This window comes from Corythoichthys intestinalis, chromosome 4, assembly GCF_030265065.1.
Source record: "Corythoichthys intestinalis isolate RoL2023-P3 chromosome 4, ASM3026506v1, whole genome shotgun sequence".
In the NCBI taxonomy this organism is placed as follows: Eukaryota; Metazoa; Chordata; class Actinopteri; order Syngnathiformes; family Syngnathidae; genus Corythoichthys; species Corythoichthys intestinalis.
The window spans coordinates 15,616,734-15,631,892 of NC_080398.1; the positions used below are offsets into that span (position 1 = coordinate 15,616,734).

At 38.2% G+C, this 15,159-nt stretch overlaps 1 protein-coding gene across 1 annotated transcript; it reads right to left on the reverse strand.

Annotated features, from left to right (window-relative positions):
* Positions 1 to 1,050: 1,050 nt before the first annotated feature.
* gpatch3 (G patch domain containing 3) lies at positions 1,051 to 14,666 on the reverse strand. The gene is made up of 7 exons (XM_057834333.1): positions 14,222 to 14,666; positions 11,625 to 12,076; positions 4,718 to 4,892; positions 1,832 to 1,891; positions 1,600 to 1,721; positions 1,384 to 1,511; positions 1,051 to 1,303 (listed from the first exon to the last, which is right to left on the reverse strand). The coding sequence occupies exons 1-7, from the start codon at positions 14,649 to 14,651 to the stop codon at positions 1,120 to 1,122; spliced, it is 1,551 nt and encodes a 516-aa protein (XP_057690316.1). The 5' UTR covers positions 14,652 to 14,666; the 3' UTR covers positions 1,051 to 1,119.
* Positions 14,667 to 15,159: the final 493 nt, after the last annotated feature.

Here is a 15,159-nt window from a genome sequence, read left to right on the forward strand (position 1 = left end):
ATTGTTTTTTTGTTTGTTTGTTTGTTTCTGTCGCATTTTCTCCGATGTTAGATGATAATCAATCCAAACAAAGAAAAATTGGGGGGGGGGGGGCGGTTAAAAGGGTAAATATATTAAAAAGAAACTCGACCACTCCTTGATGTCTGCGATTTCTGCATCGCAACCCTTGTTATATTACCATGTTTCACCCATAAAATCCCTCAAAAATCCAGCTGTGGCCATTCACAGCTGTGTCTTGACACTCAAGGATACATGCTACATGGAGTTGTTGGGTCGAAACAAGGTAAGTACATGATAATATCTCATTAAAGTCATGGCCTCTGTAATTCTGCTCTCACCTCCAGATAGGGTTTTGCTGTTTTTTTTTTGTTTTTTTTTAATGCCCTCCTGTTCAAAATTTTTCTTCCCCCAGAAAATTGAGATTTTAAGCTTTACAATTTGAAAGGTGGCCAAATGGGGGGTCTCAGAGCGGAACTTCAAGTCACCTTTGTGTTTTCCGCTATATACCGAACAGCGAAAGGCACAGTAGTTATATACTTTACATTTTACATTATTAATGGAAAGTTGCTTGTGGCCTCTTGAGGACATTTTGCTGATGTAAACTTCGGTTAAAAAGTCTTGTCCTTGCAGGTTATATAATTTAAAAAATACAAAGCACGACAAAAAGTAGTACAGGCAAATTAATAACCAAAAACTATGCCTGTTTTTATTTTGAAACATTATATGTGACCCGAATGCAAATCTTGATGTTTCAAAATAAAAGTGTAACTGCTCGTTGCCTAGTTAGACACACATTACCAGATATATCAATCGTCAATATGTATTTAAAAATCTAGGCCAGCGCAGAGTAATTTAGAATATTTTTAACATTAAAATCAAACCACGTAGTACGTACTGTACTTTCTTTTCCAAAGGCCAACTTAAACTTGGTCGGAGGCCTGCAAATCCCTAGAATCTATTGTGCTCATATGAGTGTGATGCATGTTCTCTAAAATTAAAATCAACGAAATAAATAAAATAACAAGAATCACATACAACAACACAGGCAAACAGTGTGGGAACTGAATTTTAATTCGGCACGGTTGAGAAAATAGAAATTCTTGAATTAGAGAGTATTGGTCATCTTCGTGGGCCAACGCTGCCCCCTGGCTGCCAGCCTCTATACTTCATGCAAGTGTTTGGTTGGCGCCTGAGCAAAGAGTCCCCCATATCAATGTCTTTAGGTTGATCATAGATTGTACTTATGTGGTAGTCTCTCCTGGCCTTTTTACCAGGGTGCAAGAGTAGCTTTTCACCATGATATCTGTAAAATAGATATTTTGTCACAAGATTATATCTTTGGACGTACAAACAAAAAAAATGTTAGGTTATTTTGAAACTTACCCAAACCCTCGTTTGCAGTGTGGATGTTTGCCTTCGTTTTCCAGGGCATCCGGAATCCCATTTTGACTGCTCCCTAACCCTTCACCATCCTTCCAGCCTTGCTTCTCCATCACACGGCGGCCAAAGCCCTAACCAAATAATGTAAATAAGTTAAAGGGGCAAAATTCCTCTACAAACAAGGTTCTATACATAGTATAGTGTATATAAATGCACTACCTTCGTAAACCTCTCAAAACTGCCAATGGCTTGATTATGTGTAGAGCAATCTTCAAGACCATCCCTAAGCCTTTTCTCCAGTCGCATTCGGACATAGTCCCGGGCATCCATATCACCCCCATCTGTAAGATGAAAATAGTTGGAGAAATGATGTTAAGGGAAAATATTCCTATCTTGAGAATCCTTGCATGACCAAAGAAATAACATATTAACGTCAGGCAATACAAAATACCTTTGTCATAGTAGACGCTCATGTCAACGTCCCAGTCATCTGCCGTTTGCTCATCAAAATCTGAAGTAGGGGCACAAAATAAGACAAAAGTGGTTAGTCTGCTTTGATTTGCATAAAATTTACAAGATATAATTTTGTACTCATCCCAGTGAGTATGTGCTATGTCAGCACAGCTGCGGGCATTGAAGTGTGTGAACGTGTAGTTTGCTACGCAAATTAAATTGGACACTGACCATATATAGGGCTTAAAAAAAATTAAAAAAGCGCTTTTTTCCCCCCTTTGTCAGTCATTTTTTATGTTGGTTCATACTGGTATAGTTGAAAACAAAAACAAAAAAACACCTCAAAAACAAAGTTCAAGAAAAAAAAGGTCTTGTTTTTATTTGTACGGTGGTACCTTGACTTATAAGCAGAGGTGGTAGAAACGAGTTACATTTACTCCGTTACATTTACTTGAGTAAGTTTTTGAGAAAAATGTACTTCTAAGAGTAGTTTTACTAAGCCATACTTTTTACTTTTACTTGAGTAGATTTGTGAAGAAGCAACGCTACTCTTACTCAGCTACTTTGGGCTACACAAGAGTCATTACATTTTTCCTCTTTATTCTACATATTACATTTGTTTTTTTGCTAGCGATGCTATTGCCAAGAGTAGCGCTACTAATTTCACCAATGAGACGTCGCAACAATAGTCACATGACTCCATTACACCAATCAGAAGCAAGCTTGCCATTTTATGATCACGCAAGCCTGTTCAGTCACACGTCTTTAAAGCACCGTAACAAATCAAGTATTTGACATAGAGCGCTGCCCTCAACATGACTCGAAAGTGCGGATTTAATCCTCTCTCCCAGTTTTTATTTAGCACCGATTGACCCCGGAAAACCGGAGATATGATCCTTTTAATTTCATAATAGTAACTATGAAGGAACAACAGCATTCACTATTCAAACTAGGAACTATTTTCGCCACTAGAGGGCAGGGCACTCATGCTCTTTGGACGAATGCTTCATTTCGGGGGGGGGGGGTTGTTTTTTTTTTTCACTCTTGCCAGAATTCAATGATTTTTTAAATTTTATTTCTCTGGCTTAATGTGGTTATGTAATGGGTTATTGAACAGTATCATTATAACAATAGTTCATAACTTCATATAGATAAGTTTGTGCTGAGAGAAAAAAAATGCTATTGTTTAAAAAATTTTTTTTAAATCAAACAAAAATAAGCAGTTACTCAAAATGTTACTCGTTACTTGAGTATCACTGGATACTTTTTTTACTTGAGTACGTTTTTTGGATGACTACTTTTACTCGAGTAAAAATTTTTTTAAGTAATGCTACTCTTACTTGAGTAAAATTTTTGGCTACTCTACCCACCTCTGCTTATAAGTTTAATTCAGTCTGTGAGTAAACTTTTGACTCAAATTAACATGAAAAGAGACCCAAGGGTTGATAAGAAAAATACCACTTTACAGTATTGTACTTTATGAAAACAGTTATGAAATGATTACTACATAGAATCGAAAGAATCAAACCGCTAGTGATAAGATACAGTGCCCTCCATAATTATTGGATTTCTAATAATTATGTGTTTTTTAGCTTCTAATATATATATTTTTTCTAAACAATATGGGACCTTAATGGGAAAAAAAAGAGAAAAATCTAACCTTCAATACAAGTGCATTTATTCAGTGGGGGAAAAAAATCCACATAAAGAAATAATTATTTGACATCAAATAATGTGTATCACAATTATTAGCACCCCTGGTGTTAATACTTTGTACAATTCAGTTCAATTCAATACAACCCCCTTTTGCCAACAAAACAGCACCTAATCTTCTCCTATAATGTTTCACAAGATGGGAAAAGACAGAAAGAGGGATCGTCAGCCATTCCTCTTTGCAGAATCTTTCTAAATCATCCAGAGACCTGGGTACTCTCCTCTGTACTCTCCTCTTCAGCTCACCCCACAGGTTTTCAATGGGGTTGAGGTCTGGGGACTAAGATGGCCATGGGAGGAGCTTGATTTTGTGTCTGGTGAACCATTTCTGTGTAGATTTGACCATATGTTTAGGGTCATTGTCTTGCTCAAAGACCAAGTAACGACCCATCTTCAGCTTTCGGGCAGAGGGCAACAGATTTTGATTTAAAATGTCCTGGTATTTCAAAGCATTCATGATGCCATGCACCCTAACAAGGTTCCCAGGGCCTTTGGAAGCGAAACAGCCCCACAGAATCACTGAACCCCCCCCATACTTCATAGTGGGTATGAAGTGCGGGCTACACGCCAACAAGCTGTCTTGGAGGCATGCACGGAGAAAACCTTTCCTCACTCACAGTCATAAACGCAAACGTCTGGAGTTCGCCAAGCGGTATTGGGGCTTCAACTGGGACCGTGTGCTTTGGTCAGATGAGACCATGATTGAGCTTTTTGGCAACAAACACTCTAAGTGGGTCTGGCGTGCCACGAAAGATGCGCATGCTGAAAAGCACCTCATACAGATTTTTCCCCACTGAATAAATGCACTTGTATTGAAGGTTGGATTTTTCTCTTTTTTTCCATTAAGGTCCCATATTATTTAGAAAAAAAAGTAGAAGCTAAAAAACACATAATTATTATAAATTCAATAATTATGGAGGAAACTGTATCATGTGTTAATTCAACGGGAGTTCTATGTCTAAGGAGTAATGCCTTGTCCACCAGAGAGAAGTAGAAGCATACTGCACGGACGATGCTTTACAGAAAACTCACAAGCTACAGTTATAGTGGAGCGGACATAAAATATGCCCAAATATTGTATTAATGTGTATGTGTTTAAATAAACATTTAGCCGGCACGAGTTCTTATCTTACGTATAAAATAAAAACAGTATCATCACTGCTGTGCTTACCTCCTTCTTCTTCCTGCCAGTACTGGGCATCTGTGTAGAACACCAAGCCTGAACCACCCTTTTCCCACTTTAACTCAATTTCTTCCTCAAACAGCCTTTCTTTGCTTCGCTCTTGGCTCGTCACATCTTCATGCAATGCTTCATGACGCTCCCACTCCTCACAGCAGTCATCGTCCTGCAAGCAAAAGAGCTTGGTGGTCAAGAGAGCTGCAATCTCAACCAACTTAGGGTCATATATTTTGTTCAACACTCTCCATGCAGATAGACATTCTCTGCTAAAAGAATTCAGCATGCTTTTGAGCATCGAAGTGTGTTTTAAGTATGTGTTGTTGTTTTACCAACTACCACAACACATTGTCTATTAGGGGTGTGACAAAATATCAAAATGGTGATATATCGTGATACTTTGTATCTCAAAAGGTTCTTGATATGCTCCTGCCAAGAATCGAGATATCGTTTTAAAAAGGTGTTTAAAATGTTTAACAAAAAATAAAAAATAAAAAGGAACCAACAAGTTGTTACCATAATTTTCCACCATAATAGTGTCTCAGTTAACTCTAAGGCTGCATTGACGGTGCTCGACGCCCAATCCATTCAGACTGGGAACGTTCGTTCATTCGAAACCAGAGCATTCACATTCACTCTGAGTTTCAGGGCATTTAAGGGTCACTTGGTGTTCATTTTAGGGCATTTACAGGTCATTTCCTTTTGAGTTTGAGTCACTGCCAATATATTCATTTGGGTGATTCCCAGGTCACTTCCTGTTCTGTAACTCAAAATAAACAGAAAGTGACCCATAAAATACCCCAAAATCAACAGGAAGTAACTGAAAATCAACAGGTAAATGACCTTAAATGGCCCAAAATTACCTCATTGCCTGACATTGGCTGCAACTCACGGCCATAGACGTTCAATCCGTTTGAAGTGGGAGGGATGACAGCGAATGAACATTAGTTTATTCGCTGCCACCCTCCCAGTTCAAATGGATTGGACATCTACTAGTGATAAACTTCCAATTCAGAGAAGCTTGTTTTTTTGTTTATTAGTTGTTTGTAGAATAACCAAGAATGATTTCCTGACCAATGTATTGATAATCGTTGCATCGCCATATCGTTAGATCATCATTATCGTGAGCTTTGTATCGCAGATCATATCGTATCGTGAGGTACCAGGAGGTTCCCACTCCTATTGTCTATGTATTAGAGCGTCAACTAAATTTTATTTTTATAATCGATTTATCGGACGGTTAATCAATAAATGTCACTTTTTTCAATTACGTTCACAATTTAACTTAACGTTGTTTTAGGCATGTTGTAAGTAACAATGAAAATGGATGACTATTTCCTTCAAAAATAATTTTATAACAGCTTCTTGACTTAACTGTAGTCTACAACTGTACAATTTTTAGTACATAAAACTTGAAGTTTTAAATAAAGGTTCTGGTTTAAAACATAAAAAGGATATCGCAGCACATAAATAAAACAAAAGTCCTGATCATTCAAATTTAAGAAAAGGGCTACTGATTGACTTTTTTTTTTCTTGTGGGCAAAGTACTGATATATATTGTGTCAATGACTTATTTTCTTTAAACAAACTAAATAACACAATCGAATATAGAGGAGTCTGACTGTCTGACTGTAATTAATCAGTTTTTTCATCAAACAGTTGTTCATAAATACAATCCAAATCCAGTTTCAAAGCACACTCTTTTATATGACAATTTACAGTTTGAAATGGAGTTTGTCCTGAAAGGAAACTCTAAGCCAGAGGTGGGCAAACCGGTCCTCAAGAGCCGCAGTGGGTCCTGGTCTTTGTTACAACTGATCAAGCACAAGCAGTTTAACCAGTGAGGTGTCTGGGGAAACAAGAAGCACCTGACTGCAATCAACTGATTGCACTTGTAAGACACCAGATTGGTCAAAAGGTGTCGTCTTTATAGGTTGCAATGAAAACCCGCACCCACTGCAGTCCTTTGTGGAATAGTTTGCCCACCCATGCTCTAAGCTGTTATATGAACGTGTTGGTGTGTGGTTTCTGTATAAAAAGAAATGAGACATCTTTACTATCTAACAATAACTCAAGTGCAAAACACAACACAAACGGATACTTAAGACACTGCTTAGCATAATCACTAACTAAGCGCTTCGTGCTAAGTAGTAACGTCTCATCAACAATACAAACAATACAATTGGCTTCATTTACTCACTTCTGACAGGGGCACACTGGATCTAACAACACAAAAGACTAACTCTCGACACTTCGTAATACAGTATTATTGACCTGAGTGTAGCAGTGAACTCTCTGTCTCTATTGCTCTAATCACTGGCGCGCATGCAGCCTCCCATTACACACAGGAGTGCTCATAGCTGCCGGAAAAATTGATTATCAAATTCGTTGGCAACTAATGTATTGATCGATTTTAATCGATTAGTTGTTGCAGCCTTACTATATATACTATAGACCTGAAATGAATACTCGAGACCTGATCCGAGTAATTTTAATCACCTCGAGGAATCATTTAATTTTGCCAGCTCTAAGCATCACGTTTTGCCCGGACTACTTTTAATGAGGGACAACGCGCTGACGTCACGTGCGTAGAGGAAGAAGCAATAAAATAAAATAAAAACCTTACTGCAGCCGACAGCCGCTACAAACTACGCCAACGTTGCTAAAAACTACGCTCGCATGATGCTAGTGTGGTAGCAGGTAGTGTCCGATGCGTCTCATAGATATCGCATGCATTTAGAACTAGATGCGAAATGACAGACTCGGCCGCGTCTGGGCAACGTTAGCAAACAGCCGCCATCTTTAAGCAGTAGACTTCTCAGCACTAATACATATAACGTTACTGTCACTCCCACACGTAACGTTAGCCCTTCGGAAGGCTAGGTTTCTATTGATTATGACCACTGTCGAGGCGTGGCTAACGTGTCTTACATACAGGCTTTATTTAATCTGTAAAAACACAGCGCTGTAGAGTGATGAGGGTGTAAAATTCAGGCAGGAAAATGGATCAGGGGTTAAAAAGGTGATAAGGGTGTGGAGGAAATATGTTCCGGTACACTGTACAACCCAACAAAATATTGAGCTCTGTCGATCCACACTGTGTTTCAGCAGGGCCGTGAGGAGATCGGTGGAGGGGCGGGTGCTCGTAGCTCAAAAGGGGCACATGAACAAGTACTTAATACACCTTAAAACAACATAAATTCAATTTTAACCAGCTTTCGATAATAATTGGCTGCAACTGTGACATACTTTAATTGGGAGGGGGCAACAGTGAATAGAAATCAACACTGTCATCAACACTTTCTGGCTGTGACTCAGTCAGTCTGCCTCTTTTCTTCCTTCAACCTCTGCATCAAAACTTCCTTCCTCAACTTGTTCATCTAAGAACAAACCACATCAGATGGTCACTGAGCCACCAACAGCACAGTTTTCTCAAAACTAATAAAGCAATGGCATAAAATCTTATAGAAAAATAACATTGTAGTTGTGTTTATAATTGTATTTTATACCCGACTATCCTTGCTATTCTTTCAAACTTATTCTTACCAAGTGTGCTATTCACCCAGCTGATGAGGTATCTACTGCCTTTAGCAGCTTCATCCAACTCTTTTTTTTTTTTTTTTTTAATCCCCCAATCTCCTTTCCTTACAAGGCATATCTATATAATGAAATGTAAATCTTAAATAAATAAATAAATAATCAAGACTCCCCGGTGGCTTTTATTTTTTAAAGCTTTCTTAATTTCTTTCAGTAACTATGGAGGTGGATTTGTGTCTTTATTATTCAATCAAAAAAAAAAGTTGCTTCAATCAAAATATATATTTTTAATCCCAAAAAAGTCACTTCAATTAAAAAAAATGTTTTTGATTGCATAAATAAATTTGAGACAAAAAAACTATTTGAAAACTATTTGTCTTGATTGAAACAACTTTTTCTATTGAAGTAATGTTGTTTTGCGTTTGGGCCCTATTTTGGCTATAGGACATTTGTGTCTTTATTATTATTCAATCAAAAAATAAGTTGCTTCAAACAACAACAACAAAAAACCTCCCCAAAAAAAAAAAAAAAAAAAAAAAAAAAAATCAATCATAGAAAAAGTTTGCACATGTCAATAGAGCTGTCCCGACTAGTCGACATAGTCGATGTCATCGATGACGTAAATCCGTCGACGAGCACAACATCCCGTCGACGGTTAATGAAGGGTTAAAAAAATATATGCGTGGAAAGTTAGAATGTCGGATGCTCTGTTTGCAAGCGGGGAAAGCGGCACAAAGCCAAAAAAAAGCGCACCAGAGTGTCCAAAACATTGCCTTATTTCAAAGAAACAAAGGAGAGTACACTCTTCTGTCCTGTCTCTTCAATGCCAAGCTTGGCTGCACGTCGGCCGTGAATAAAAACCTCAAGCGCCTTCACGCAGTTTGTAATTTTTTTTTTTTTTTCATTTTTTGTACACCAGAGGGTGCTGTCGCCTTACTAAATAATAATGTTTCATTGACAATGGGCCTATAAGTGCTATTACTATTGTTCTTAATGCTAATTGAAAGGTTTATTTCATGTTATGGTTTATTTTATGGTATAGAAAATTATATAAGGTTAAAAGGTCATAAATATATACAGTATATACAGTGATTGCACTCAAGGGAGAGATTGTCAATGATAAGGTAATAAATTAAGGTAAATGCAATTCATATAGGCAATTCATTGATATATAAATAAGGTTTAAAAGGAAAAAGGTGAAAAGTTTTTGTTAATTTCTAATTATGTTGCTTTATTTGTGTGCACCGTAGCTCTTACAGTGTGTTTAAATCAAGGATGGAATAAAAGTTGTAAACCATCAGTTTAAGAGACCATCTTTTCAATCGGGAGGCTACACTAGTTAATTCTATCAGCATTTGAACTCATTGTTTATTTGTGATTTATTATTGTTATTTACGTGTTTATTTGTACTTTAATAAATAATTTGAGTGTTCCAATATGTTTTTTGTGAATTGATAAGCGTCAACAAAAATTTCATTGCTAAATTAGTAAAAAAATAAAAAAATAAAAATAATAATAATAATAATTATTAGATTAGTCGACTAATCGTAAAAATAGTCGGCTGACTAATCGGGAGAAAATTAGTCGTTTGGGACAGCCCTACATGTCAATCATCGTTTAACTAAGTGAGCAGCCTCAGAGGGTTTGAGTAGACTCACTATGAAGCATTTAATAAAGCTAAGCATTTTCTTACTACTTTATTCTTGTTTAAAAATAATTCGGTGGGGCAGTAACATGTTTAAAACATCATATTTCTTACATTTTGAAGTGCTTAAAAACCATTTATAAATGATACTTTGGGGGGAAAAAAAGTGAAAAAACATATCTTTTTTCCCCAATTTAAAATCTGGATAAATACATTGAACACGCACAAAAATATTGACGGAGGGGAGCGCTACTTTGCGGTTTTCACTTATTGCGGCGGGTTCTGGCCCCCATTAACCGCGAAAAACGAGGGATCACTGTATTTCTGAAAAGCTTGAAGAAGCAAGAATCATTCCCACCACTTGTCGTTCCGGTGTTGTGCCGACACCGGCCGTCAGCTCAAGTCCCAGCCGAAAATAACGCGTCTCAGGCGGACGACGGGAGCAATGCGAGGCGCCCCCCTCCATCTGAGAACATGCCGCTTAATTTGACTCAACAGTGCGTTTCTTCATTTATATTACCGCTAAATACACAAGCTTGACGCCAATTTAACGGGAGCTATTTTTTCACGGGAGATTTGGCTAGCTCTGGCAAGCTGCAACGAATGGCAGTAACTTTACTATATCGCTAAATATGAAAACGATTGAAACCATTACTCACCAAAGTCAATCTACTGGCAAATACAGGCAAGTGTATATGCTGCGCTCTGGGCTGCCTCGGTGTGGATAAGGCCTGCTTTTTGTTTTCACAGCTTTGCAATGCAACCAAAGGCTCTCCAAGCACTCCATGTACACGTAAAGAGTGCGCGCGATTGGAATAATAGAACGCAGTTTGGGCCGATGATTGGTTCTCGTCAGCGAAGCATCTACAAGGATTTGCTGACCGTCCAAGTGTCACTTTTTTAAAGGACCGATTTCTGAATTGCTCAGTTTACGTACTAAGTTAATCACATGATGATAATAATAATAATAATTAATTAATTAAATGAAATCTCCCGACCCCCCCCAAAAGAATTTCTCCTCGGATCTACGCAATTCACGTAGGTCACCCTTTTTGACTTCAATACGGCGAATTTCGCCGAAAGGTGAGAGATTTTCATGCCTGAAAATTAAAACATAATAAAGCTAACTGTCCGTTTTAGCTCAGTAGTCATTGCTGAGTAAAACCCCTGGTAGTACTGGTCCCTAATGTGCTCCAATACAGCAGGTATCATTACATTTATCTCACTGCAAAAACTCAAAATCCTATCAGTACTTACAGTTCAGACCAACTTAAAACTTAACTAGAACTTAAAAATAGCTTGACACAAATACGTGGGAAAAACACGTAGCTTTCAAGTGATGTGTGTTATCAAGTGTAATTACATTTTTAGGTAAGAAATATGTTTTTTTTAATAAGATCTAGACGTTTTTTGAGTGAAAGCAGTGAATTTTTTTTCTAGTCACATCTGAGATGCAATTGTTGGCTGTTTTCAACAATGTACATCGAAAATAAAGACATTGATTGACTGAAAATGGTTCAATATTGGATTAAATGTCTTTTTTTCTCATGTATATTTATAATTGGACTTTACCTAAAAAAAAAAATGTGATTACTCGATTAAGCGTTAGAATTTTCAGTCGATTACTCGATTACTACAATATTCGATAGCTACAGCCCTAGTATACTATATTCATGGGCTGGCAGTGAATAAATTAAAAAGCTCTAGCCTTGAACTTACATCATCTGCATTTGACTGTACATCCTCCTCTTCGGTGTGTTGATCATCGGTTTCTGTTGTCTCGCAGCGGTCATCGCGCTGCCTCCACGTCGATGATGGCGCTTTCAGAGCGCCCGGCCCAGATATCTCATGGCCGGCAGCTGTTAATACAGTCTCTTCTGTGGCTGGTAGAGTGCAAGTGTCCTGGTAATGGAAAGGCACGTTGCCATAGCGACGGTTGGAGCCCGTCTTAGGGAAGGTGAGGCCTAATTTACGGATGAGTCGGGGAGGCAGGCGGCACGACTGGATGAGCTGGAGAAAAACCTTGACGGACGTGCCCACGTTGCCATTTTGCATCAGAGCGGGTGGATTGAGTTCAGATAATGCCTTGAGGTCCGAGAAAGTGAAATGTTCCGTTTGGGACATCCGGTGTCGCTGCTCAAACCTCGTTTTATATGGGAATTGCGTTTCATCTGTGGAGGGAAAAAATTGACCTGTCAGGTGATCCAAAAGTAGTTTGCAGTGTGTTTACTGCAAGTATGACTGTATGTATTGGATGTGATCTGGTTCTTTGAGTTGTTCAAACATTTGTGACTCACATAGAAAAGTCCTTTATATTGAACGAAAAGAATATAACACCAGAAATTCAATACAGACATTGTTAGTAGGGGTGTGACAAGATATCGAAATGGTGATGTATCGTGATAGTTCGTATCCCAATAGGTTATCGATAAGCTCACGCCAAGAATCAAGATATCGTTTTAAAAAGGTGTCAATGTTTTAGAAAATAAATAAATAAGGAACCAACAAGTTGCTACCAAAATCTTCCACCATAAGTTTCTCAGTTAACTCTATGGCTGCCATTGATGGCATTCGACAACCAACCCATTAAGACCGGGAAGGGCGAATGAACGTTCGCTAAAAACTAGAGCATTCGCTGTCTCTCTTTCCGATTTTCGGGGCATTTACAGGTCACTTCCTGTTGAGTTTGAGTCACTGCCTCAACATTTCCAGGTCACTTCCTGTTCTGTAACCCAAAATCAATAGGTGACCCATAAAATGCCCCAAAATCAACTAGGAAGTGACTGAAAATCAACAGGTAATGACCTGAAATGGCCCAAAATGACCTCGTTGCCTGGCAGCCACTGATGGCCATATAAGTGGGAGGGGCCCGTTTGAAGTGGGAGGGGTTCATTCACTGCCACCCTCCCAGTTCAAATGGACTGGACGTCTACTAGTGATAAATTTACAGCAGAAGGATGAAGATAGCTTGTTTTTCTGTTTATTAGTTGTTTTGTAGAATGATTTCCTGACCCATGAATCGATAATTCGTTGTATCGCCATATCGTCAGATCATCGTTATCGTGAGCTTTGTATCGCAAATCGTATCGTATCGTGAGGTACGAAGGTTCCCACCCCTAATTGTTAGTGTAGTTGAACAACAGTGCATAGCTCTTGAAGAAAAAAAAACTGAATTATAGGTAGGATAAGGCTTTTGAACAGTATTTACTCGAGGCGTGCGAAATTTCCGATTCTTAGATTATTCGCGATTCGGCCATGGAAGATTCGAGAACGATTCACAAATATCCAAATTCCGATTATTGAATTATACCAGGTAAAGCGGAAGTAAAACACAGTCAGCGCGGTCTTTGGGATGCAAAGAGGAACGGACCGAGAGTAAATATCATGTTCAACTCATGCCGCTAGATAAAAAAACAATCATACCTGACTGCGGCTGACAGCCGCTACAAACAACGCCCAGTTGCTAGTTGCTACAAACATACGGCTACAGTAGATATCATATATATGTAGAACTAGATGCAAAATGACAGACGACGTCGGTGTTAGAACATGTATTATTGAACAGAGATGCGAAATGACACTTTCCGGCGTAAGTAAACAGAGGCCATCTTAAAGCAGTAGACCTCTCTAGAAGGCTCTGTTGTAGCGAACCTAATTAACTTTTTATCTAAAATACTCCTAAATCTTTAAATGATGAAATAGTGTTAAAACTTTGACAAAAGTAGACAGAAGGGAAATTATGGAATAACGGGAGTAATTTTAACAACTGTAACAGTTAATTCACAACAATAAATTAATTGAATGTAGTTTAAAGCTGCTGATACAGAATGGGGACTGGAGTTTTTTATTTACTGTTATTTTTGTATATTTGTTTACTGTTATATGTTAACTTGATACTGAAATAGTAGTTTGGTTTAGCCTGAGAGGATTTTTGAACAATTTTGGAACTAATGTACAAAACATTTTTTAAAAATAATAATTAAAAAAAAAAAAAGGAGGGGGGTGCATCAATAATCGTTTTATAATCGAATCGGGGCCTCTGAATCGTAATCGAATCGTTAGGTGCCCAAAGATTCCCAGCTCTAGTATTTACAATGTACTGTATATTAAAAACAAACAAGATTATCAGATAAACGTCTTTGGGTAATGATGACAGCTAACCGTACTTGGGTAATAATAAGAGAATAACAATAAAGAATATTAAAAATAAATGTGAGTGGAATTTCCTAAACAAAGAGAGAATTACTGCAATAAATGTACAACGGAGTAAGACAGTGTATTTCTTTATTCCTAAATTTTAATAAACCGTAACTTACCATTTTGTTGCGAAACCCTCACTTTCTTAATAACACATCTTCTGGACAACCAGTTGCCTTTAGAGTCGATCCAGTGGTTCCCTGCGTACATTCTGACGAATCTATCAGCGTGTTCATCGTAAACGGACACGACACAACAACAAGTTTTAGCCGTCTGCTTTCTTTTTTTGATGCAGTTGTCATCAGACACAGTAGCCGTTGGTGCTAGCTCGCTACCGGACGATTTCTCGCCGTCTTCCTCGCTGTCGCCGCACGCTTGAGTCTCCCGGTGAATTTCGGGCCGGTGGCGGTAATGAAAACAAATGAAGCCACCGCTTTCTATGAACTGACTAAAATAATTTCGAAGGTCAGCCGAGCGAAAAGCGACGGGAATGTTACTAATAACTAAGTAAACACCTCCATTGTCCGCCATGTTTTCCTTAGTAACCATTTCTAGCTACACGAAATGACGACACTTCCGATGTAGGCGCCTGTAACTGGATATGACGTAATCAGCTGGTGTTGATTACAGGCGGGGAGAAATATTTATGTACCGTATATGAAATACACTATGTGATATCTATATGAAATGCTCTGTGATATATATGGACATGGTTGTGAAAGTGGCTGGAATTTCTTGCCGGAACTCCCTAAGATTTTTTTTTCTTGTTTTTTTTTTTTTTTTTAATAGCATTATTATTAATATTATACAACAATTTGGCAAAGCGCAGATGACGAGAAATTAGTCTTTTAATCTAGCGTTTAGCCACGTCTGCCATTCTCGCAGTCGGACATCCAGACATTAATGACGTCACCAGCCACAACAAAGCGTTCCCATATTAAAATGGGGACAAAACACGAGTCACAAGCAGTTGCTCTGTTGTGCATTGTAGTACAAACGCGTTGAACTTTTGTCTTATTTGCGGTATTTTTTTCCATCGGAATTACTAAAAGTTGCC

Bases quoted from the DNA above. Each gene is read 5' to 3' on its own strand.
- gpatch3 (XM_057834333.1), bottom strand. From the start codon at position 14,651: ATGGTTACTAAGGAAAACATGGCGGACAATGGAGGTGTTTACTTAGTT. The intron at 12,077-14,221 runs GTAAGTTACGGT...TTCCCTCCACAG, and splicing joins GAGGGTTTCGCAACAAAATG to ATGAAACGCAATTCCCATAT. The intron at 1,722-1,831 runs GTATTTTGTATT...TTCATCTTACAG, and splicing joins GAGCGTCTACTATGACAAAG to ATGGGGGTGATATGGATGCC.